This window comes from Aquarana catesbeiana, linkage group LG03 (genome assembly GCF_042186555.1).
Source record: "Aquarana catesbeiana isolate 2022-GZ linkage group LG03, ASM4218655v1, whole genome shotgun sequence".
NCBI classification, from domain to species: Eukaryota; Metazoa; Chordata; class Amphibia; order Anura; family Ranidae; genus Aquarana; species Aquarana catesbeiana.
In genome coordinates, this window is record NC_133326.1 from 668,610,984 (window position 1) to 668,635,276 (window position 24,293).

The 24,293-nt window shown below is 39.1% G+C and overlaps 1 protein-coding gene across 1 annotated transcript in view; it reads left to right on the forward strand.

Moving 5' to 3' along the window:
- Positions 1-23,965, forward strand: part of LOC141134080 (uncharacterized) — a 94,003-nt gene extending 70,038 nt beyond the window's left edge. The window contains exons 7-12 of the mRNA XM_073623667.1: positions 173-232; positions 3,226-3,394; positions 5,720-5,887; positions 17,992-18,086; positions 20,452-20,507; positions 22,581-23,965. Of these exons, the coding sequence (XP_073479768.1) occupies positions 173-232; positions 3,226-3,394; positions 5,720-5,887; positions 17,992-18,086; positions 20,452-20,507; positions 22,581-22,640 (608 nt within the window). The 3' untranslated portion in view covers positions 22,641-23,965. The remainder of the gene's footprint in view (positions 1-172; positions 233-3,225; positions 3,395-5,719; positions 5,888-17,991; positions 18,087-20,451; positions 20,508-22,580) is intronic.
- Positions 23,966-24,293: the final 328 nt, after the last annotated feature.

The following is a 24,293-nucleotide window of genomic DNA, read 5'->3' on the forward strand; positions in this document are numbered from 1 at the left end:
CTTAAGATACACCTTACACATCAGCAAACATTAAAAATTGCAATAGCAAAAATAAACAAAGGCATGGATGAATCAACACATACTATATATAAAATACAATGTAATATCAGCATAAAATCTTAAAGTTTTATTTAAAAAAATATTAAAACAATGTTGTATTCTTTTCTTTCAGAAACTCTATGTTTTGTGCAAAATAAGACAAGAGTTGGCGAGATTAAACTAAATCTGACAGGTAAATTAATGTTTGAATTGGTAAAGATAATTTTTTGTGAGCACACATTTTACTGTATGTATTTGAAAAAGTTGTCCCCTATTTTGAATCAAAAAGCAAAAATGTAATATATTGCAATTTACCAACTCTTAAATGTAGTGGCTGCATTTTTTTCCCCTTTATTTTCACCTGGTGATCCTGCCAGTAAGTCTGTTATTTTTCAACAGACCAATCTATCCAGTAAAAGTGTCAGTTAGACAGTTGAGACAAACCATTTAACACCAACAGGGGTTCTTAAGAGGGTCACATTTTATTCATCTTCGTAAAAACCTTTATCCCAAAAGAAAAAAAATATGTTAGCTGGAGTTCGGCTTTATTTCTTAGTCAAGTCCATCTAAATCCTCTGGTGCAGGGGTAGGCAACCTCGGCACTCCAGCTATAGTGAAACTGCAAATCCCATCATGCCTCTGCCTCTAGGAGTCATACCTGTGATTGGGTCTTGCAATGTCTCGTGGGACTTGCAGTTTCAAAACAGCTGGAGGGCCGAGGTTGCCTACCCCTGCTCTAATGCATTTAACAATACCATCACCCCAGATTGACAATGCTGCTGTCCCCTTTGCTCCTCTATACAAGACACCCTAAGACAGGAAATGTGTTACTGGCCAGATCGTAAGTTAAAAATAAATTAAAAAATAAAAATAAATTACCGTATTTATTGGTGTATAACACGCACCCCAATTTTAGGAGGGAAGTTTAACCACTTAAGCCCCGGACCATTTGGCTGGCCAAAGACCAGAGCACTTTTTTGCGATTCGGCTCTGTGTCACTTTAACTGACAATTGCGTGGTCGTGCCACGTGGCTCCCAAACAAAATTGATGTCCTTTTTTTTCCCACAAACAGATCTTTCTTTTGGTGGTATTTGATCACCTCTGCGGTTTTTATTTTTTGCACTATGAACAAAAAAATAGCTACAATTTTGAAAAAAACGCATTATTTTTTACTTTTTGCTATAATAAATATCCCCCAAAAATATATAATTTTTTTTCCCTCAGTTTAGGCTGATGCGTATTCTTCTACATATTTTTGGTAAAAAAAAATCGCAATAAGCGTTTATTGATTGGTTTGCACAAAAGTTATAGCGTTTACAAAATAGGGGATAGTTTTATGGCATTTTTATTAATATTTTTTTTTATTAGTAATGGCGGTGATCAGCTATTTTTATCATGACTGCGACATTATGGCGGACACATGGGACACTTTTGGCATGATTTTGGGACATTCACATTTATACATCTGATCAGTGCAATTAAAAATGCATTGATTACTTTGTAAATGTGACTGGCAGTGAAGGGGTTAACCACTAGGTGGTGCTGTAGGGGTTAAGTGTGTCCTAGGGAGTGATTCTAACTGTGGGAGGGGGGGCGACGTGTGATACGACACTGATCACCGCTTCCGATCATAGGGAGCTGTGATCAGTGTCACTAGGCAGAACGGGGAAATGCTTGTTTACATTAGCATTTCCCCATTCTTCCTCTCCGCGAGACGATCACGGGTATCTCAGCGGACATCCAGTCCGCGGGACCCGCGATCATGCTCACGGAGCTCCCGACGTGCGCGCCCGCAACCCACCTCTTAAAGGGCAACGTACAGATACGTTACTCTGCCTGTATGTGCCCTTCTGCCGCAGTATATCTGCGTGAGGCGGTCGGGAAGTGGTTAAGGAAAAAAACTTACATTTTAAATAAAGAACTTCGAAGCAAAATTAGGGTCACAGCTTATCAACCTACACCGCTTAGTGCCCATCTACAGCCATTAAATTGCCCAACAATGCAGCCTGCTCAGTGTCTAGCTACAGCCTATAAATTGATCAACAATGCAGCCTATTCTTTGTCTATCTGCAGCCTATAAATTGACCAACAATGCAGCCTGTTCAGTGCCGATCTGCAGCCTCACCTTTCCCATCATTGCAGCCTCGCCAGTGTTGGATTATCCCTGTTGTCTCCGAGGGAAGAGGAGGAGCAAGCACCGCTGAATTACCCAGAGCCGCGATCTCCTTTGTCCCCGGCACTTAGTCACTCACAGCCACGCCTCCTGGCCCTGCTCATACGATAGACAGAACAGTGGCCTAATGTGGGGCCAGGAGGCATGGTTGTGAGTGACGGAGCGCCGGGTACACAGAAGATCGCGGCTCTATGTAATTCAGCGACACTCGCTCCTCTTCCCTGAGACAGCAGGGATCGGTGTATAACACGCACCCACCATTTTTCCCTGATTTTAAGGGGAAAAAAAGTACGCCGATAAATGCGGCATATAAAATAAAACCTAAAAAAAGAAAAATAATGCAGCCAACTCAGTAAAGGTTGGTAAGCTGCAATATATAACATTTTTGTTTTTGGGTTCAGATCACCTTTAGACTGAAAAATTATTCATTAGAACATTCTTTTTGGCCATCAATGGAGGAGATTTAAAAAAACTGGAGCTGAATCTGGTGCAGCTTTGTATGGCAGCCAATTGGCTTCAAAATTCAGCTTGTTCAATAAGCTTTCACAATAAAACCTCAAAGCTGATTGGTTTCAATGCAGAGCGGCATGGTCCAGTTTTAGTAAATCCACCCCAATGAGTCAACTAATTTTGTTTGAAGGCCCCTAAAATGTCATCCAGACCTGCTTTTTGAATGAAACTCCAAATGTTTTAAAAGAGTTTCATTACAATATGTATAGTTTTCCAAAATGAAAACCACATTCAGGGTTAATATTTTATGTTCGAAAAAAAATTTCATCCTGCTCCTTCACGTTTTTTCATCTCTATGGTCAAAAATGAATGTAGATTTGACCCCACTAACCATTAAAAAATCAAACAAACATTCTGAAAAATGAACATTTTCAAATGAAATTTTACTAGTGCATGGCCAGTTTTAGATATTACCACAAACAATGACATCAAGTGTTTCCAGATATAAGCTTAAAAGGTCTAAATCCTGTGGTTATCACTGTTTTCTTTTGTTGTCTTCCAGATGTCTGCTCAAAAGAAGTGGACATTCCACCGGAAATTCAGAAGTACTACATACCAAGAAATGTATCCGGTGTGATAACCTGTGTTTCTGAATGCAGTGACAATAGTGAGACTCCAAGGAATTGCAACAAGGGGCAGTGCTCAGTGACACTAAAAGGACCCCACTGCTAGTGAGTGCCAATCCATACTTACAACTATCACTACTATAAAAAAGAATGCAGAGTTAAAAATCATGTTGATTTAGCAGCTTTGTCCTTATACAGGATACTCATGCAACTATTTCTATTACTGAAAAAAAAATTGCGGTGAATTATGTGAAATGAAAGTTATACAGCAAGATTCAATACCAGGCAGCAGCTGTAAAAGCAAATAAAATCTTGAGGAATTAAATATGAGACCATAATAGAATACTGTCTCTGACATTGCTAGACTAGGGAACCCAAAGCACATGCCCCAATGTCTTCTTCTGGGCGCCCCAAGTCTCCTTTGAAGTCTTTGTTCCATAAATGGTCTTCTAGACCAGTGTTTCTCAACTCCAGTCCTCAAGGCGCCCCAACAGGTCATGTTTTCAGGATTTCCCTCAGATGAAACGACTGTGGTAATTACTAAGGAAGTGAAACTGATCAAATCACCTGTGCAAAATAATGGAAATCCTGAAAACATGACCTGTTGGGGCGCCTTGAGGACTGGAGTTGAGAAACACTGTTCTAGACCTCTAAAATAGGGGTCTCCAAAATTTCTAAACAAAAAATGAAACAAGATCCCCAGGTGGTGGACTTTTAAGGCACAAAATGGTAAAAAGGTATATTCTAATATGAAAAGTATTTATTGAGATATGAAAAATTCACAACATTTAATAAAAAAACATGTTGAGAATAAACATAACAGTGTTGTCATACAAATCAGAATACATATAACGCACTAGTGTTTTCTGTATCCTGTATTGATTTGTATGACAACACTGTTTTGTTTATTCTCAACATTTTTTTTATTAAATGTTGTGTATTTTTCATATTTCAATAAATACTTTTCATATTAGAATATACCTTTTTACCATGTTGTGCCTTAAAAGTCCGCCACCTGGGGATCTTGTTTAATTTCTTGTAAACATTGGATGTGGTACAACTATATGCCCGATTGTAAACTGACTCACCCTCGCAAAATTTCTAAACAAAGGGCCAGTTTACTGTCCTTCAGACTTAGGGGGGGCAAACTGTGGATAGTGGGAGTCGAAAGTATTTCAGGCTTGGTGGTCAGTGGGAGTAAATAAATTACATAACTCCTATGGTCAGGAGGAGGAGGAATAGTTCCCCATCATTGGTATTATTGGAGGAATAGTGCCCCATCTTTGGTATTGATGGGGGGGATAGTGCCCCATTGTTGGAATTAGTGCAAGGAACAGTGTCCCATCATTAGTGGAGGGACTAGCACCCCATCACTGATATTAGTAGGATAGGTATAGTGCTCCATCATTGGTATTATTGAGGGAATAGTGCCCCATCGTTGGTATTAATGGGGGGGTAGTGCTCCCTTGTTGGAATTAATGCAAGGAATAGTGTTCCATCATTGGTATTAGTGGAGGAAATAGAACTCAATCGCTGGTATTAGTGGGAGGAATAGTGCCCCACTGTTAGTGTCAGTGGAAGAAATTGTACCTCGTTGTTGGTGTGAGTAGCAGGAATAGTGTCTCATATCAGTCGAAGCAATAGCACCCCATGGGCCAAGAAAGGCAAGAAAAGGGCCGCAGCTTGGAGACCACTGGTCTACATCAATATTGGCTAAACTGTGGTTTATACATTCTTATGTGATAGAGGTGGAAAAAGTGGCACATAGGACATCTGAGAAACTTTTTCCCAGTCTGTCTTCTTTTTCAAGACTTTCCTGTAAGCTGATTGTCAGAGAACCGTTTGGGAGAAAAGGGAAACAGAAAAGGGGAAAATAGACCAAAGGGAGAGAATTCAGAAAAGACTTGAAAGGCCTCTTTCAAAATACAATATTAAATTTTTGTGCATTTGGTGAAAATTTAAAGGTGGACAAGTAAATAATCAAAAAAAATTAAAATATGGTGAAAGATTGGAAAAGCTATGTAAGTTTAAATATGGCCAAGATTAGTATAAAGATTTGTCAGATGAACTTCAAATCAAGCTGAATACATTTTAATCTACTATTCAATTTTCCTCCTTAGAACTAATAGTTTCCACAGTTATAATGATTAAAGGATAATATGGACATATTTTGATCCATTATCTACGCTTCCTAGGAGGGGCGGGAAGGAATTTTGTTTCCCATTGTTTGGCAAAATTAGTCAGTGTGACCTTAGAGATATTTTTTTTACTTTTTTCTTGGACCACACATTTAAGGCTATCCCAAGATGTCAAGTGGTCATAAACAAACTTTTTTTTCATTTCAAAATTAGTTCCCAACATTTTCATCTTTCTATCTTTCATCCTGTCTTTTACAATGACTCTCATTTTTTTTTTTGTTATTATATTCAGCTGTGAGACTTCAGAACAGTTCTGGTACACTGGAGACAACTGCCAAATGTCTATCAGTAAACCCGGAGTCTATGCGGGAGTGTCAGTGGGCATTGCTGTGTTACTCATCACAATCGTGACACTATCTGTGATCTCATACCGACGACGTTACAAGTCAGACAAAGACAAGTGAGTAGTAGTTTTTTTGTACAAGAGGTTTTTATTGTGGGTATAAAAGACATAACGATTGAAATCATAAATACAGCTGTTGTAATAAACATACGTACAGAAAAATGTACCGGATTAAAGTAGATTACATATGACATAATGTAAATAACATGACAGTAGGCAAATGGTCTCTTAGGTTGTTACTCTTGTTTACCTAGTATCTAGTGAAACCTATGTGTATCTCATCCTGGAAGCTACTGAGCTCATTAACTGCTTAGTCACTGTTCTCTCTGTTTTTTCAGAGACTGTCAGGTTGTACTATACCTAGTTGTTGTTTTAAATAAGCATGTAGCTAGGCTATGATGTGCAAATCGGAAACGTAGGGATAATAAAGTATATATGGGGGTCAAAAGGGGGGATGGATGGGGGTACATTAGGAAAAGTTGAAGAAGGTTATTTAGGTGTCTTATAGTGTTATATTGAGGAAAAGGAAGGGTCCAGAATTCTACCTACCTTTCTCCCCTACCATAACTCTTGAGGTAATTTCAAGTCATAACTTGCATGTACTCGTCCGTCGTAATGAAGTGTAACCAGCAAGACCACTTTTTCCTGAATTTAGAGGGGGTGTCTCTCGCTTGGTGAATAAGTTCCTCCATTTCCGCGGTTTTCTGTATATGTTTAAGCCATTTGGCTACAGATGGTGGTTCCGGGGAACGCCATTTAGCAGGGATGCACATCTTTGCTGCATTTACTATATGCATGGCAAGTGAGCGAAGGTAGGCATTTTTTCGGAATCGAGGAGTGGTGCAACAAAAACTGTGCTGGGGAGAATTCAAGAGTGTAAGTGGTTATCTGGTACATAAGTCGGTGAGCCACTTTCTAGAAAGGTTGTAGTTCAGGATATGTCCATTAAATATGTAGAAGCGATCCCAGCTCCCCCTCACATCTCCAACATTGTGAGGAAAGTGAAGGATAGATTTTATGTAACCTAAGGGGAGTCCTGTACCATCTTGAGAATATTTTAAATGCATTCTCTTGTGCATATACATTTACTGTACCCTTGTGGATACATGTGTAGACATTTTCCCATTCTTGATCTGTTAGGTCAATGGAGAGTTCTTGTTCCCATTTGCGGCTGGCCAAGTTAGATTTGGGGTCGTGTTCGGCAAATAGTAATGCATACGTGTAGGAAATTAGGTGATTTTGGGGTTCCATTTTCAGGCATTGCGATTCGAAAGGGGTGGTCTGTCGTGGTCAGTCAGGACGGGGGTTAGGTTTTTCCAGGAAGTGTCTGATTTTTATGCATGTCTAAAAGGAGAATGTGCCATTTGTCATCCGGGTGGCCAGTTTAGATTGAGTGATAAGGTGACCTCTCTCAAAGAAATGCTCTGCTCGAATGGTAAGGTGTGGCCTTGAGTCAGAGAGAAAGGATGTGGAGACTCCCGGTGAGAAGTCTGGGTTGTGTCAAAGTGGAGTCATGGGGCCCAAAATTGTCAATATTTTGTGTTTAAGACAAGTTTCAAGGAAGGAAAGTAGTGTTGGATGAATTAGCGGGTCAAAGGGGTATGTCTTTGGGCTATCCAAGGGGTTTGAAATAGCGGGAGAGAGAACATAGAGTGTTTTAGCTGAAGCCAAGCTTTCACCTTGGAGTGGATGTTCCAATCAATAATCCTGGCTAAATGGCAAGCTTTATGGTATTTCTGGAGGTCTGGGAGACCTATGCCTCCTTTGAGTTTAGGAATGGTCAGTCTGGAGTAGTTACATAGTTACATAGTAGGTGAGGTTGAAAAAAGACACAAGTCCATCAAGTCCAACCTATGTGTGTGATTATGTGTCAGTATTACATTACATATCCCTGAATATTGCGGTCATTCAGGTGATTATCTAATAGTTTCTTGAAGCTATCAATGCTCCCCGCTGAGACCACCGCCTGTGGAAGGGAATTCCACATCCTTGCCGCTCTTACAGTAAAGAACCCTCTACGTAGTTTAAGGTTAAACCTCTTTTCTTCTAATTGTAATGAGTGGCCACGAGTCTTATTAAACTCCCTTCTGCGAAAAAGTTTTATCCCTATTGTGGGGTCACCAGTACAGTATTTGTAAATTGAAATCATATCCCCTCTCAAGCGTCTCTTCTCCAGAGAGAATAAGTTCAGTGCTCGCAACCTTTCCTCATAACTAAGATCCTCCAGACCCTTTATTAGCTTTGTTGCCCTTCTTTGTACTCGCTCCATTTCCAGTACGTCCCTCCTGAGGACTGGTGCCCAGAACTGGACAGCATACTCCAGGGGCGGGCTGACCAGAGTCTTGTAGAGCGGGAGAATTATCGTTTTATTTCTGCAGTTGATCCCCCTTTTAATGCATGAACTTCGTCTTGGAAAGGAGGTGCCCCATATGAAGTCTGTACAGGCCTTCTGGTATGCTGAAAAGAAGGTGGGTGGAAGTTTTATCGGAATGGTTTGTATTAAGTATAATATTCTGGGTAGAATGTTCATTTTAATGATAGCAGCCCTGCCAAACCAAGAAAAGAGACCAGTGGACCAAGACTTCAGATCTTGTGTTATGTTTTGTATTAATGGTAGGTCATTTTTAGAGTATAGATCTGCAAGGGAGGAGAGTAATTAAATGTCTATGTATGTAATCATGTGTTTATTCCATTTGAACGGGAAATTGGATTGACATTGCTGACATGTGTTTACGGGCAGTGTGACATTCAGGGCGTAGGACTTTGAAAAATTGTTGTAATCGGTTCAATGAGGAAAAGAAGGATATCGTCTGCAAATGCGGCTAGTTTGTAGGTATGGTGAGCTATTTCAATTTCCTTTATATCGGGGTTTGCTCTGAGGCATCGGAAGTAGTGGTTCAAGGGTAAGGACAAAAATCAGGGGAGATAGAAGGCATTTCTGACGTGTTCCATTCAATATTGAGAAGGCATCCTATAGGTGGCCATTTACCTGAACTCTCGCTGTGGGATTAGAGTAGAGCGTAAGTATAAGGTTCTGCATTCGGTGGGGAAGACCAATGGTCTTTAAGGTTTCCGTCATATAATCCCAGGTCACTCCATCGAATGCCTTCTCTGCGTCGAGTGAGAGAAGAAATCCCTGGTGGTGATTGGATGGTATGAAACCAACTTGGTCAAGAGAGATAAGCTGAGGAAGCAAGGGGAGAAGTCAATTGGCTAACATTTTGGCAAACCATTTTAGGTCCACGTTCAATAACGAGATCTATAGTTCCCTGGTTTTTTGATTACTGTAATGTGAGCCATCAGTAAGTCACGAGGGGGCACGGATTGCAATGCAAAAGAGTTAAAACCTGAGAGAAAAAAGGGGGTGAGGAACTCTGAGTAGTTTTTGTAATATCAAAATGTTAGTCCATCAGGTCCTGGACTCTTGCCTGGTTTCATTTGTTTAAGGTTGCATTTAGTTTGTGGCCTGATGAGTCTATCAGGGAGTGTATTGTCAAGGCAGCTCTCTTAGCTTGTAGGGCCCTTGCTAGCAATTTCCCGGCTTTGTTGCTATATTAGTAGAACACTTTCTGAGATAGAATATATTTACGTCTTATTTTTTTGCCTAGAACTTCTAAAAGTTTGGTTCTGGTCTGTAGAAGGGTTTGGAGAGTGTCTAAAGCTTGTGTTCATTTATGTGCACACCCCAGCTTCTGAATTTGGGTGGTAAGTTCTCTGAGATGTCTCTGACTTTCCCGTTTCCTTTTGGCAGCGACTGCGATTAGAATGCCCCTTATCACACATTTGTGGGCTTCCCATGTAATGACTGGGGAGGTATCTGTGGGTTTGTTTTTCTGTGAAGTATTGTTTAATGTGGAGCTTAACCTCATTTGCGACAGATAGATCTGTGAGTAGAGAGGGGTCTAACCTCCATGACGGGGGGTGATTGTGTACCTCCAGTAATGATATAGACATGGCGATGGGGTGGTGGTCCGATAGGAACATGGGGTCGATGGATGTGCAATGGAGGAAGGGTAAGTCTTTCTGAGAGATAAATAGTCAATTCTTGAGTATCTTTTGTGTGGGATTGAAAAAAAGGTGAAATCTCTACTATTTGGGCTGGGTCGTGAAGTAATAGATCCCGTAGTTGTGACTTAATGGATCGTAGAGCATTATAGGGTAGAGAGGATGCGCCCTTAGAAGTGTCTTGGAGAGGATTCAGAGAGACATTAAAGTCGTCCCCTAGAATCAGAGTGCCTTCTTTGATTGAGGTAAGTGCTTTCGTTATATCAGGAAAGAAGGTAACCTGGTGGCTGTTTGAGGTATATATGTTCGCTAGGGTGATCTGCTTGACGTGGTAGGACTATTTCAGAAAGATGAATTTACCGTCTTTATCAGTAAACATGTCAGTGAGTTGGAAAGGGCAGTGTTTTGCCAGGAGTATTGAAACACCTTTTGATTTGGACGTTTGGTTGGTTGCGTGGTATACAGTAGGATAGTATCGATTTGTTAGTCTCGGTATAGCGTCAGTGCGAAAATGTTATGTCAGCTTTATTCTGTTGCATTTTAAGAAGGAGCTGGGAGTGCTTCCCTGGTATATTGAGTCCTCTTGCGTTAAGCGAGATGATCTTAACAAGGAGTTTGTCACCAGTAGGGGGGGTAGAAGCCATGTTTAGGGTGATAGTATACAGTACTAAGGACTGTCAAATCGAACCCCCAAATATCGTAATTAGTTAGACTGTGAGAGTTGCAGCAGGGAAGGAGGTAATGTCTGAGTTAGGGGTCGGGCCTGGGAAGTTGCTGAAATGGGGGAGGGGGATGGGGGGTATAGAGGGAGCTAGTTTGAGTATGGGAAGGGGAAGTAGGGGAACTAATTGTAGAAGGGGTATTTCAGAAGGGGGCGATCCGGCGACAGGTGAGAACTTGCTCACTTGCCCGGGTATGGAATATACCGTAGATACGGTATGGCCGGAAGAGTTCAGTGGTATTAGGATATGGAATGGTTTTGGATGACGTATCAAGAGGGGCTACCACTGCATGGGAGGTGATCTGTCAAGGGAGAAGTAGTAATCCAATTACCCCGTCAGACAAAATGCCATATTTGGCTAGTTTATAAATGGATGAGGAGGTCATGTTAAGTAGTATGTGTAGGTACTTTAGTGGGTTTGGAATTAAGTAAAATGAGAATGAGAATAGAGTGGGTGCACTGTGGGAGGGTGGCTTCTAGAGAGGATATTGCATTGGGCAGTAATTAGTGGAACCGTCTGCGCTAGGTTATACAACCTATGTCTGTCATATAACATTTGTCTCTAAATTAAACACCTGGAGCCTATAACTAATTGAACAGACATACGTAATAAGTTACTTGCAACCCGGTAAGATAAGACAAGAGCTAAAATATGAAGGATAAACAAGGTAAACAGGATAACAGATAAAGGATACCCTGATGAAGCCTTTGGAATATACATTTCGCATTATCAGAATATAACCGAGTAAGATTTCGAATGATATGTTTCCAGCTTCTAGCAAGCTGGTATGTGAATATAGAATAGTAGTAATTTTGGGGAGAAATAGTGCTAAGTAAGTTCAGTCATTCTGGGAATTAATGTTCAGTAGATTAACTGCCACGGCAGGGCGGTCTAAGCATATCTAAGAGTGTATCCAGTTGGGAGTAGGGCATGAGCACTTAAATATAGTGTTGTTGACAGACCTGTATGGCGGGTCTCACTCTTATAGTGTATCCTCTGAGTTGAAGTAACAGCTGGCTAGTGTTCTGATTATGCGACTCAATATAGCGTGATGTCCTCAGAATATCCAGGGGCATGCCAGGTCAGCTTGTCTGGGGAGGGATAAAGGCAGTAGTTGCATTTGTTAAGTTGTTAGTACTCGTTGGTGAGAGTTTCTAATCATCATATATTTAGTAAGATGTTGCAGTTTCATGTTCTCAAAGCCCCCTCAGGTTGGTTAAGTAGGAGTTCCATCTCTGGTATGCATGTCACATGTAACATTCAACATGTAGCAGTTCAGATGCATATTGCTCGCCTTTGGCTGGCAGTCTCAGTGATAGTATCATATAATGCGGTCACTAGAGAGCGTTTGAGAGGAAAACTCTGTGTCAGTAGGTGGCGCCCCAGGACCAGTGTAAGCATAATTTAAGCAACCAACTAGACTACTATAAAAAGGTGAGCATTTCAGAGGCTGTTGAAGCACTAATGCAGAGCATTACATCCAATTTCTAGCAGTACAGAGGAAGAGCAATATGCATTCAGAGATCGCAGATGTTTACATCTACACTACATAACCATAGCGTGCATGTTAGGCAATGGGAAACACCTTTGTATATAACATATTCACTTATGGCCATCTGGCTGGTTCGCGGGGCTGTAGTAGCAGGTAACCTGGGGAGTAGGGTAGCCTTAATATGGCTGTCACATTCTATAGCCCTGGACCTTGGGCTGGAAAGACCTGCGGACCAGTCTGATAGTTACCAATCCATAAGCTGCTCTAAAGCTCCTTTTTTATTTTGAATATATTATGACATGACTACAACCCCCAGTGTTAGTGTTAGTGTTTAAAGTGGCATCTTAACAGTTCCTACCATTTTTTTAGGGTTGATTCACTAAAACTGGAAGGTGCAAAATCTGGTGCAGCTCAGCCTCCAGGATTTTGTGTCAAAGCTTAATCAAACAAGCTGAAGTTAGAAGCTGATTGGCTACCATGCACAGTCACACCAGATTTTGTACTCTCAATTTGTTTTAAAGAATCAGCCCATTTGTGTTTCATTACATGGTATAACCACAATCCTTTTTTCTTGTTTTTTTTTTTTTATTTCCCACTGGGAAGATTTTCTTTTGCTTCTCTTCTTACATTGGAACTTTACCCATAACAACTTGATAAAAAAATAATGTTCTTTAGCAAGGAACATACATTCCACAATAATAACTATGCTACCAAAATTAGTGTGTGCTGTAAATTGCCCCCAGCATTGCTCCTGTTCCTTCTTGCTGGAGGCTGCCATTTTGCTGAAGCCCAGAGCCCCTGAACAGCAGTAAATCATAAAGCAGAACTAAACCCCTTGATTTAACAATTTCAAAAAACAATTACATTCCTGGAATTGCTAATTGTTACATTTTCTTGTGTCCTCAACCAAACTGTCAAACCATCAAATGGCTGGCGTCATGAATGATCACATGTGCAGCACGATGGCAGTTGCAGATCAAACAGAAGCAGCTTCCTTGGCTGTAAAGAATAGGAGGGTTTAATTCCACTTTAAGGCTGTCAGCAGATCAGCCTCTACAAACTCGGCAGTGCCTAAAAATTGAGAGCTACTGAGCATGTGCAGAGCAGGGAGAGACAGTGTATTACTGGATTTTAAACAGTATAGACACTTATTTTTAATGTTTTACATAGCTATACCTGCAAAGCCAGCCTGAAGTCATCTAGAACTAGAAGGAATACATTTTTTGACTAAAGTTCCACTTTAAGACTCAGGAGGAACTGAAACATTAAGACAATTACACGAACAAGTGCCTACATTGGGAGATTCATTCTCTTTTCCTGTTTCATTGACAATTCAAAATTTTGACAATGGCAGATAGGGCGAAGCTCCCCAGTGGGGACACAGACACCAATGAAAACAGTTCTTATCCTTCCCCTTTTATCCAAAAATGAAAAAAAGACGGCTTTAAAGTGGTTGTAAACACTAAAGCCTCGTACACACGATCGGACTTTCCGACGGGAAATGTTCGATGTTGGCGGTAAATCCGACTGTGTCTATGCTCCATGGGACAATTGTTGTCGGATTTTCCGCGGACAAATGTTGGCTAGCATGTTTTCAAATTTTCTGCGAACAAATGTTGTCGGATTTTCAGATCGTGTGTACACAAGACCGTTGGACAAAAGTCCAAAGTACAAACATGCATGCTCGGAAGCAGAAGCGGTCGGTCTTGTAAACTAGCGTTCGTAATGGAGAATTAACATTTGTGACATGGTAAATGATGAAATCTCCAAATGCAGCGCACAATTCTCTTCTTCTTTAATGGGATAATGAAGCTGCTTTGCTGGTGATACTGATGGAGTTATTGCAAATGAATTTTCAAAGGCTTTTTTTTCTAGTGATATTAAGAAAAATATTATTATGTTTTTTATTTTTTTTATTTGGGCAAGATACCATAACACCATTATCCCATAGTTTTTAAGATCAAAGATACAACTATGTTGGTGTCCCTTGTTAATTTTACATTGTATTTTTTAAAATGTAACTGACTACTCCCAAACTGTCATTTGAAGTAAAACACATAGCCAAGTATTATTCTCCACAATTTTTTTTATTGTGCATTAAAAAAAGAAAATAAATAAAATTAGACATGTTATCTGCCAATAAAACTTAACCAAAAAGTGCATTCTATACATCCAAAAATATAGAAAATATACCAAATCAAATCATTATTCAACCAAAAAAATAATGTCAAAGCAATAACTCCAAGGTCAATAATAAATAACATGTTATCTCCTCCGATTCCGCAACGTCTGGTTGACTTGCGGACGTTCAGAAACGAACTGAAAAGAGCGAAATGAAAAACGTGAAAAGAAAAGTGCGAAATGAAAAGTGCGAATCAACACTCACCAAACTTCCACTAACACGAAATTAGCAGAAGGAGCCCAAAGGGTGACGCTAAAGAGCTGAAAAACCACTTAGTACGTCTAGTATGTCACTATGTTCGTAATTGTTGGCCAACATTTGTGTGACCGTGTGTATGCAAGACAAGTTTGGGCCAACGCCCTTCATACAAAAGTTTTGTTGGCCAACAATCCGATCGTTCCCCCCTTCCCCCTCTCTAATACTTACCTGACTCCTTTATCAATCCAGCCCTGTGCCCCTGCTGCAGGTCTTTTCTCCCCTCTTCCTGGTCTCACAGGCTTTGCTGAGAACAAGCGCAGCCATTGGCTCCTCCTGCTGTCAATCAAATCCAGTGAGGAGGAATTTGGGGCTGGGCTGAGCCACACTGTGTGTCTATGGATACACACAGCCCAGTTTGGGAGCGAACCCGCAAGCTGCTTGCTATGGAGGCACATGGAGAAGAAAAGGGGCCAAGAACACGGGAGACCCCAAAAGAGGAAGTTTATGTCCACTCTGTGCAATAACATTGCACAGAGCAGGTGTGTATATACCTGTTTATTATTTTAATTAAAACAAGACTTTACAATCATTTAAATGTAGTGTAAGCCAATCTCTATCACATTTATGGAAAAAAAAAATAATATATGGGTCCACTTTAAAGCCATTTCAGACTGCATATCTCTTCTCTGAACTCCTTAGCCCTGTGTTAACTATCTCCTGTCTTCATCGATAACAATCTTTATTCTTATATGGCTGCTCCAACTACACCTATCAATGTCCGCCAATAACTCATCATTTTCCCACCCTTTGTTACTCAGCCTGCTTGCTGACATCATATAGTCATATTTAGCTGATAGCACCTTTTTTGTTGTACTTTCTCTTACTGATTCAAAATTTCCTCTACATGCAGTAAAAAGTACAGTGAATAAAAACTGGGTTGTCACAAATGATTTGTCATAATGGCACATTGGATAAGCAGTGGGGTTGCCTTTACAGAGACTGGTGGAAATAAAACTGGAGCGAAATTGGGGCAATCACCTAAAAAGAAACTAATTAGGTTCCTAACAGTATTAAAAAAAAATGCAATAAGCCTTTCATAACTATGCATGGTAAATAAATTGACATAAAATAAAAAAAAGCGCATAATGTCTAAACCATACATAGGTTTAATAAATAAAACAAAAGCCATATGCACAGAGCATAAATCGCTATCTACAAAAAAAAAAAAAACATTGTTCTACAGTAAATTCTTTTAACAGTTTAATTGAAATGGTTGGCATTTAAAGTTTTAAAATTTAAAAATTTGAGATTTAAAGTTTTAAAAGGTTGGCATCTTAAAGTTGGCAATGTTATACTTTTTAAATCTAAGCTTACCTTTTAGCGCTGCCAATTAAAACATCCCAGATATAAAAGGATATTAAAAAGCAAAAAATAAAAAATCAATAAGCCTTTTCTTACTGAGTACTGTATGGAAAAATAAATTGACATAAAATAAAAAAGAACATAATGTTTAAACCATACATAGGTTTAATAAATAAAACAAAAGCCATATGCACAGAGCATAAATCGCTATCTATAAAAAAAAAAAAAAAAAAACATTGTTCTACAGTAAATTCTTTTAACGGTTTATTTGAAATGGTTGGCATTTTAAAGTTTTAAAATTTAAAAATTCAAGATTATAAAGTTTTAAAAAGTTGGCATTGTTATACTTTTAAATCTAAGCTTGCTTGTTAGCGCTGCCAATTAAAATATCCCAGATATAAAAAGATATTAAAAAGTAAAAAAAAAAAAATGCAATAAGCCTTTGATTACTAAGTGTGGTAAACAAATTGACATAAAATAAAAAAAGGACATAATGTCTAAACCATACATAGGTTTAAGAAATAAAACAAAAGCCATATGCACAGAGCATACATCTCTAGCTACTAAAAAAAAAAAAAAATACATTAGCCTTCAGTAAATTCTTTTAACAGTTTAATTGAAATGGTTGGCATTTTAAAGTTTTAAAATGAAAAAAAATGTAAAATTTTTAAGTTTTAAAAAGTTGCCATTTTAAAGTTGGCATTGCTATACTGGTAGCCTCCCTGGCGGTTTTCCCGAGTGTGGCTCGGGGTTAAAATTCAGTACCATTAGCGGTAACCCCGAGCCACACTCGGGATCGCATTGCAGGATCCTGGGGCGGCGTTACTTACCTTGTCCCCGGGATCCTGCGATGTCCCCCGCAGTGTCCGAGGGCTCCGTCCTCCTCCGAAGCCTCTCCGTGCCAGGCTCCGTTCCCTGCGAGCGGCGCGACGCACGGGGCGGAGCCTGGCGGCAAATTCAAAAAAACTGTCAAAATCATAACACATACAGTACTGTATGAAATGATTTCACATCCCTTTTGTCCCCAGTGCTCTGGCCCATGCCCTGCATGCAGTTTTACATGATATACACTGTTCTTTCTGCCTGGAAACTGGAGATTGTCCATAGCAACCAAAAAGTGTCCCTTTACGTCAAAAGTGGCTTTAGACCAGCTAGAAAACAGCGATAATAAATTAGAACACTTGCAGAATTGAGTGATAGTGAATTGTGGGGAAATTTATTTTATTACTATTTTTTTTAATTTTTTTTAATTATTTATTTTTATTTATTATATTATAATTTATGTTTTTGTGTTTCAAACTTTATCATACCCGGGATATCTACTAGACTCTGGTTTGGACAGATTTAAGTGTGTTATTGTTAAGATTTACAGACCTACAATATAAAACGCCAAATTTCCATGCAAAATAATGGTACCGCTTTCAGCACCTAAAATCCGAAATAATCATACCGCCAGGGAGGTTAAATCTAAGCTTAATTTTTAACGCTGCCAATTAAAATATCCCAGATATAAAAGGATATTAAAAAGTAAAAAAAAAAAAAAAAATTCAATAAGCCATTGATTACTAAGTGTGGTAAATAAATTGACATAAAATAAAAAAAAGTACATAATGTCTAAACCATATATAGGTTTAATAAATAAAACAAAAGCCATATGCACAGAGTATAAATCGCTATCTACTCAAAAAAAAAACAAAAAAAACCCATTGGTCTACATTAAATCCTTTTAACAGTTTAATTGAAATGGATAGCATTTTAAAGTTTTAAAATTTGAAAGTTTTAAAAAGTTGGCATTTTAAAGCTGGCAATGTTATCGTAACTTTAAATCTAAGCCTACTTTTTAGCGCTGCCAATTAAAATATCCCAGATATAAAAGGATATTAAAAAGTCAATAAAGCACCAACACACACACAGCCAGTAGGTCATTTAATTAAACCCACATGTGTTTCTTTAACCATTATTTTGACTGTCAACATTATTATTATTTTTTGAATTGTAGCTTTATTTTGTTTTTCTCATAAGGACTAGTCTTCTATTTGATCTAGGTTTTTAGAAAAATAGAATTGTTAGGAACATTGTTCTGGTAAAGGAAATCTAATAAGAAAATTGAAACATTTTATAGTGTATAGCCAGCGTAAGAGGCAAGGATTTTATTATCTACAATATTACTCAGCATTTTCCTTTTCTTGTGTTTGCATAGGCTACTAGACAAAGAGAAAAGATGGTATGAGGACGGGTGGGAAGAAGATAATCAACAACAAGGCAAACTGCAAAGTTCCTCCAGCAGCAATCAAGGTGAGTCACCGTCAGATCCCGGCTTTAACACAGCCATGCCTATAGTGAGGCTACAACAAAAGGTCGCGTTGGCACACTACATTCTTACACCTTGAAATCATTACAGCAGCAGGACTCAAGCACTGAATTAATTTTATTAACAGTAAAGTCAGGTTCACTTTATAAAACCAATTAAATACTGACTTTACACCTTCCACAATCTAAGATAAAATCTTAGGTTAAAAATGTGCATTTAGCCTGTAAAAATACCTTTAAAATATTTAAAGTATAACTATAGGCAAAACGCTATTTTTTTTTTTAGTATAGAGTGGAGATGGATTAGAATATTTGTCAGGTTTTTATTGCTCTTTGGGTCCCCGTTACAGAGATTCATCCTCTCTATTTGTCCTGTTTACCATGTGAAAGTTAAAGTGTTTGTTAACCCCCCCCCCAAAAAAAAAATTCAGATCCTGGTCCCTTAAAGCAGATTAAACAGCAGAGTGCTTGTGCTGTGTATTCTGCCCCCCTCTAAACTGTAAAATAGCCCTCCCTGAACCTGCCACTTCCTGTATCCGCCTCTCTGCACTGACCAGGAAAATCAGGGCTGCTGAGCCCTGCTCACCGTGGTCGGAGTGCATCCCTCCGTCATACACAGCTGTCCTCTCTGCTCTCCTCTCTCCCCCTCCTCCCTGCCTGTCAGCTCCCTCTCTGTGTCTCTGTCTCCGCCCCTCTATTAGAGCCTGGCATACCACACTATGTAAGTCATTTATAAAAACGAATATTTCCCATCTATTCCTTTTCTGGCGACAACCCAAAACTGGGGACTTTCTTTTACTTTAAAGTGTTTGTTAAGTCAAAATTAATGGTCACTGCCAAACCCTCTATTAGAGCCTGGTATTCCACACTATGTACGTCATTTCTAAAAACGAGCGTTGTAAATACCTATTTACAGCTGTCTTCAGGCTGGTCACGTGACTCATGGCCGATTTAAAGCTCCGAGACAGGGCATCTGCGGGAGGTCACGTGATCTCCCTGGCTGACGTCAGAGGGAAATCTCGGCCCCTCCCGCAGAAGCCATGTATCGGAGCTGTGAAGTGGCCGCGAGTCACGTGACCTGAAGACAGCTCTAAATAGGTATTTACAATGCTCGTTTTTAGAAATGACTTACATAGTGGGGTATACCAGGCTCTAATAGAGGGGCTGGCAGTGACCATGAATTTGTAACTTAACAAACACTTTAAAGAAAAAGAAAATCCCAAATTTTTTGGTTGTCCCCAGAAAAGGAATAGACGGGAAATCTTCCAATGGGGACACTAGTTCTGGTGACCTGGGGGTCCCCAAGAGATTTCCTTAATTTGCAGGGTTTTCCCTGACACTTTGGGGTTGATTTACTAAAGGCAAATAGACTGTGCACTTTACAAAGTGCAGTTTCTCTAGACCAGGGGTGTCAAAATGAATTTCATCGCAGGCCGCATCAGCATTATGGTTGCCGTCAAAGGGCCAGTAGTATCTGTAAGACTAGATGTCCAGAGGACCTCACTCCCCTTACATCAGAAGTCAAGAGTCCCTTGCTCTCCCTTACATCACAGTGCACCCCCTTACCTTGTGCCGCTGCCAGGAAGAAGCTGGGTGCTGAGCTAAGAAGCAGGAAGTGCAGAGTCCGGAGGAGGGCCAGAGGAGGGCTGGAGTCTGCTTAATGCTGAGACCAGGGGAGGTGGAGAGGAGGGGGTGCTGCAGCTGCACAGAGAGGCACAGGATCTGTAGGACGAGTTCTGTCCCCCTCTCTGCTTCCGACTGTTGAGATGGGGAAGGGGGCAGATACAAGCCTCTCTGTGGCTGCATGGAAAAGTGCAGGATCTGGTGGAGGAGTTCTGTCCTTCTCTCTGCTGCTGACTGCTGAGACATGGTGAGGGCAACAATGAGGGGGTTGCCACAGCTGCAGGAGGGGTGCAAGGGCCACATGATATGGCCTGGGGGGTCAGATTCGGCCACTGGCCTTGTGTTTGACACCTGTGTTCTAGAGCTTAGTAAATTAGGTAAATCTTCACTTTGCAAAGAATACGCAATCACATACAAGGGAAATTGAAAAAAAAACAGCCTTTTTGCTTGCACATGATTGGATGATGGAAGTCAGCAAAGCTTCACCTCATTTACTAAGTTCTGAAGCAACTACTCTTGCAGAGTACAAATTTGGCTATGGGACAGGAAGTGATAGTTAATCCCCCCAATGGGAGACGGATGGCAAAAATAAACTTTTCAGCAGTTATAACCTTCCCTTTACTCTATCCACAATGAGAAAAAAAAAGTTTTTCCTATAGTTCTACTTTAACAATACAACTTGGTTGACCAAATCATTTAACCATGAATATTTTTTTTTTTTTTACAGGCTCTTATAGATCTGAATTTCAACCACACTTGGATAAAGTCAATACAGATTTGAAGGTAAGAGAATAAAAAAAATATATATAAACTTTAATAAAAAAGGAAATGGTGAAATTAGCTGATTGAAACACTGTTCATGGTTAATGACTATGTATAGACATTGCATAACGGACCAATGAATGGGACCTTTCCATAGAATTGTTAGAAGGCTTTTCTTTAGCTTGTGAAAAGAACAAAGTTACAAGTAGTTAGGCTACTATGGGCCAGTGTTAGCAATGAAACGGATTAACTGATTGCAGTAATGCTAGTGGTTATAGACCATGAGTGAACATTGCCTGCGGCGGCCGCGGTGCGAGAGAGGGGGGGCAGGATTGTTTGCCGCCCCCCCCAAAAAAATATTGAGCACCAGCCTCCACTGAAATCAACCCCTATGTTTCACAAAAAAAAAATATCAGGAGTTTAAGCATTTGTCATCCTTGAACCCATCATAGAGGTTGATTTACTAAAGGAAAATTGACTGTGTACTTTACAAAGTGCAGTTGCACGCTGCCAGAACGGTTGCTCCAGAGCTTAGTAAATGAACAAAAGCTCTGCTAACTTCCATCATCCAATCAAGTGCAAGCAAAAATTCATTTTTTTTTTCCTTGCATGTAATTGGTTACTTTTTGCAAAGTGAAGTTTTACCTCATTTACTAAGTTCTGGAGCAACTGCACTTGCAAAAGTGCACAGTCTATGTACCTTTAGTGAATCAACCCAATAGTGTGTTGAGAAAGCACCCATGCTTTGATGATGTGCACCCGTGGCACAATCTCCAGAGAAAAGAGGACAATTTCAATCTGCTTGTACAGAGAAAACGTCTTTGTGTGACTGATAAAGAATGTCTGGCCAGGATTTATATGGCTACTGTGACAATCATCACAGAACATATAAAACAGCACTATAGACTTTGCATGTGATTCAATGATAGGTGACAATAAGGAAACTACACTATAACCTAAAATGATGAATTGATTTATCTCAGAAATGTAAACTGTGCGATTATTAAGATAACAGATAACGCAGTACAAAAGATAAGCAGTGGCACACACAGAGGTGTATTGGCACTTGAACTAATGCTAATATCACCCCTGGAAAACATCAAAAGGTACACTAGTTTTGTTCTCTTAATAAACATAACTAATTATAATACTTAAAAGCTTAACCTCACATAATTTACAGTAACAGTCAAGTTGAATTGCTTATCAGTAATAAAAAGGAATTGTTGGCTAGCATTTGCAGAAAAAATTTTTTTGCCAACTTTTAAGCTCAGTTAATGAACAAGCTAAAAAAAACCTGTTGACATACAGTAAAACCTTGGTTTGAGAGCAACTTGGTTTGAGAGCGTTTTGCAAAACAAGCAAAATTTTTAAATACATTTTGACTTGATATACAAGCGATGTCTTGATATACAAGTAGTGTCATATCACAACTGAGTATAAAAGAGAAGAGAGGCACCTCTAAGTGTAGTAATATGGTTACATTTATTGAAGGTACAACTTTTAGCAACTCACGTGGTTGATGATTAAAAGAGACACATCTAAGTATGGAGGCATCAAGGGTAAAACTGCCCACATAGACCATCCTCCACACCGCCATCAACATCATATTTTCCACAATGCACTCCACAAGCGATTTAGGCCTCGCTTTCAGATCGATTTACTGTAGGGTAGTCTTCCCGATCACAATTGCAGATTGACATCGGTGAGAGCCGGTGGTGCAGGGGATGGTCTATGTGGACAGCTTTACTCCAGATGCCTCCATACTTAGATGTGCCTCTTTTATTTACCAACCATGTGAGTTGCTAAATGCTGTACCTTCTTTAAATGTAACCATATTGCTACACTTAGGTATGTCTCTTCTCTTTTATACTGTGTAGCTCCTGCTGGATTGTGCTTCTAATCTCCTTGCGGAGGCTTCCATTTGTGGATGGACATTTTATGGTTCCACAACCTGGTCACATTGCTATAATCTTTTTATATGGGTCCTTCTCTCAGGCTACCCACAAGACAATTCTACTGCTGTTGTCATCCATTTAAAATGTTTTATTAATATCTAAAAATAAGGTTTGTTCTTGTTTTATTCTTTTTTCACAGATGAAAGTTCCAAGAGCTGTGGTCATGCCAGATGCAGTGAGGTGGGAATCAAGAAGTTGAAAACAAAGTTCAACAAGAGTTCCTTAAGCCACTTTAGGATCTTTTAAAGATGTTCATTATTCTCGCTTTGACTTGCCACGTAGAATGGCTCAATGTCTTGCAGTGAAGAAGGCAACAACAAACGGTTCACTTGTGTTACTGGCAATGGAAAACCTAGCCAATCAGATGTGATACTAGAAGTCTTTGGTACAGCCACGTTCAAGGCCAAAGGGTCCACGGTTGAACAAGCTCTTCATATTGCTCTACTGAACATTCTAGGCACCTTCTTGGTCTCAACACGACCATTCTTTAGACCTACCTGACAAATTCAGCACTTTGGGATAACTTTTGTTACTTTCTAAAATTTTGGATTTGATAAACTTTGCATAAGAGATATAGTACTCACTGTTAGGCCTGAGGGAGTCTCATAAGGTGGGCTTGGCATTGAACAAAACTTAATAGCACTTACATACATGGCAATCTGTTAAACTGTGAATTGGTAAGGGATAAGCACCATTTATAGAACAAATGTAAGAATACTGCATTCTTATCATAAAGGTTGAGATGCCAATATACAACCTCAATTTCTTGAATTCTGTGGCTTCTGGCACTGCGAAAAGCATTTTTCTAAATTATAGACAGCCCCTTTAAACATTTGATAAGAAAAACAGTATGTGGAAGCATTTGACTTACCCAAAAAAACATTCAATGGATAACTATCAGCAATTGATTCTTCTTTGCTCCTAGAGCTGCTGATTGGCTATTTGGGGGCAAAGACAGGAGCTAGTATGAACTTTATTTTATATGTTAATCTTGTAGAAGCCTTCCTGTGGTGGAGAAGGAAGTGAAACATTGCACGTGAAAACTCTGCTCAAGGTTTAAGGCTTCCCATTACCATTTTTTTACACATTGTTTTTTAGTGGATTTGTAAAGTTTCTTTTCAAACGTATTACATTTATGCACATTAAACAAAATGAGTATTATACCACGTATAGCATATCTTTATGATCTTGATTACATACTGTATAAGATATATTAAATAATATGGTGCAGCAGGCGTACATTCTTAAATTTAAAAAACAAAGTCACGTTGTCCTAATCATTACAATTATGGTAACATTATCGCTATAGCCATATATTGCTATTAACACGTTCATTATAAAAGATTTATTTATGAAATGTAATTGTCTTGTATCTATATATATATTTAGAAAGGCATATAACTTATTTAAATTTTATATTTATATATTTATGTATCTTTTAAAATGAGCTGCATTTATTTTCTAAATGCCTATATTTTGTACAACTGGAAAATTATAAATGAAGATGAAAATAAATACTTTAATAACCTTATTCTGTCTATGTTTCATCTTTTGAAGGAAGAGGGGTTAAAGAATTAAATGGTTTAGAGGATTTGAATTTACTTTTGTCAAATTGTTTAAATTGCATTATTCATTAACAATGATGTTCTCTTTTTCTCTTATTTGCTTATTTTTTTTTTTGTCAAATTTGCCATTGAAACCATTTTGTTAAATGCAAAAAAAAAAAAAAAATGCCAGTTCATCCTGCTGGAAATCCAGTCCTGCCCTGTGTTCTGTGCAATTTGCAATTTTGTTTTAAAGCTTAAAGGAGAAATATGGGCAAAGCTTTTTTTTTGGCCCTACTCCTCTTATG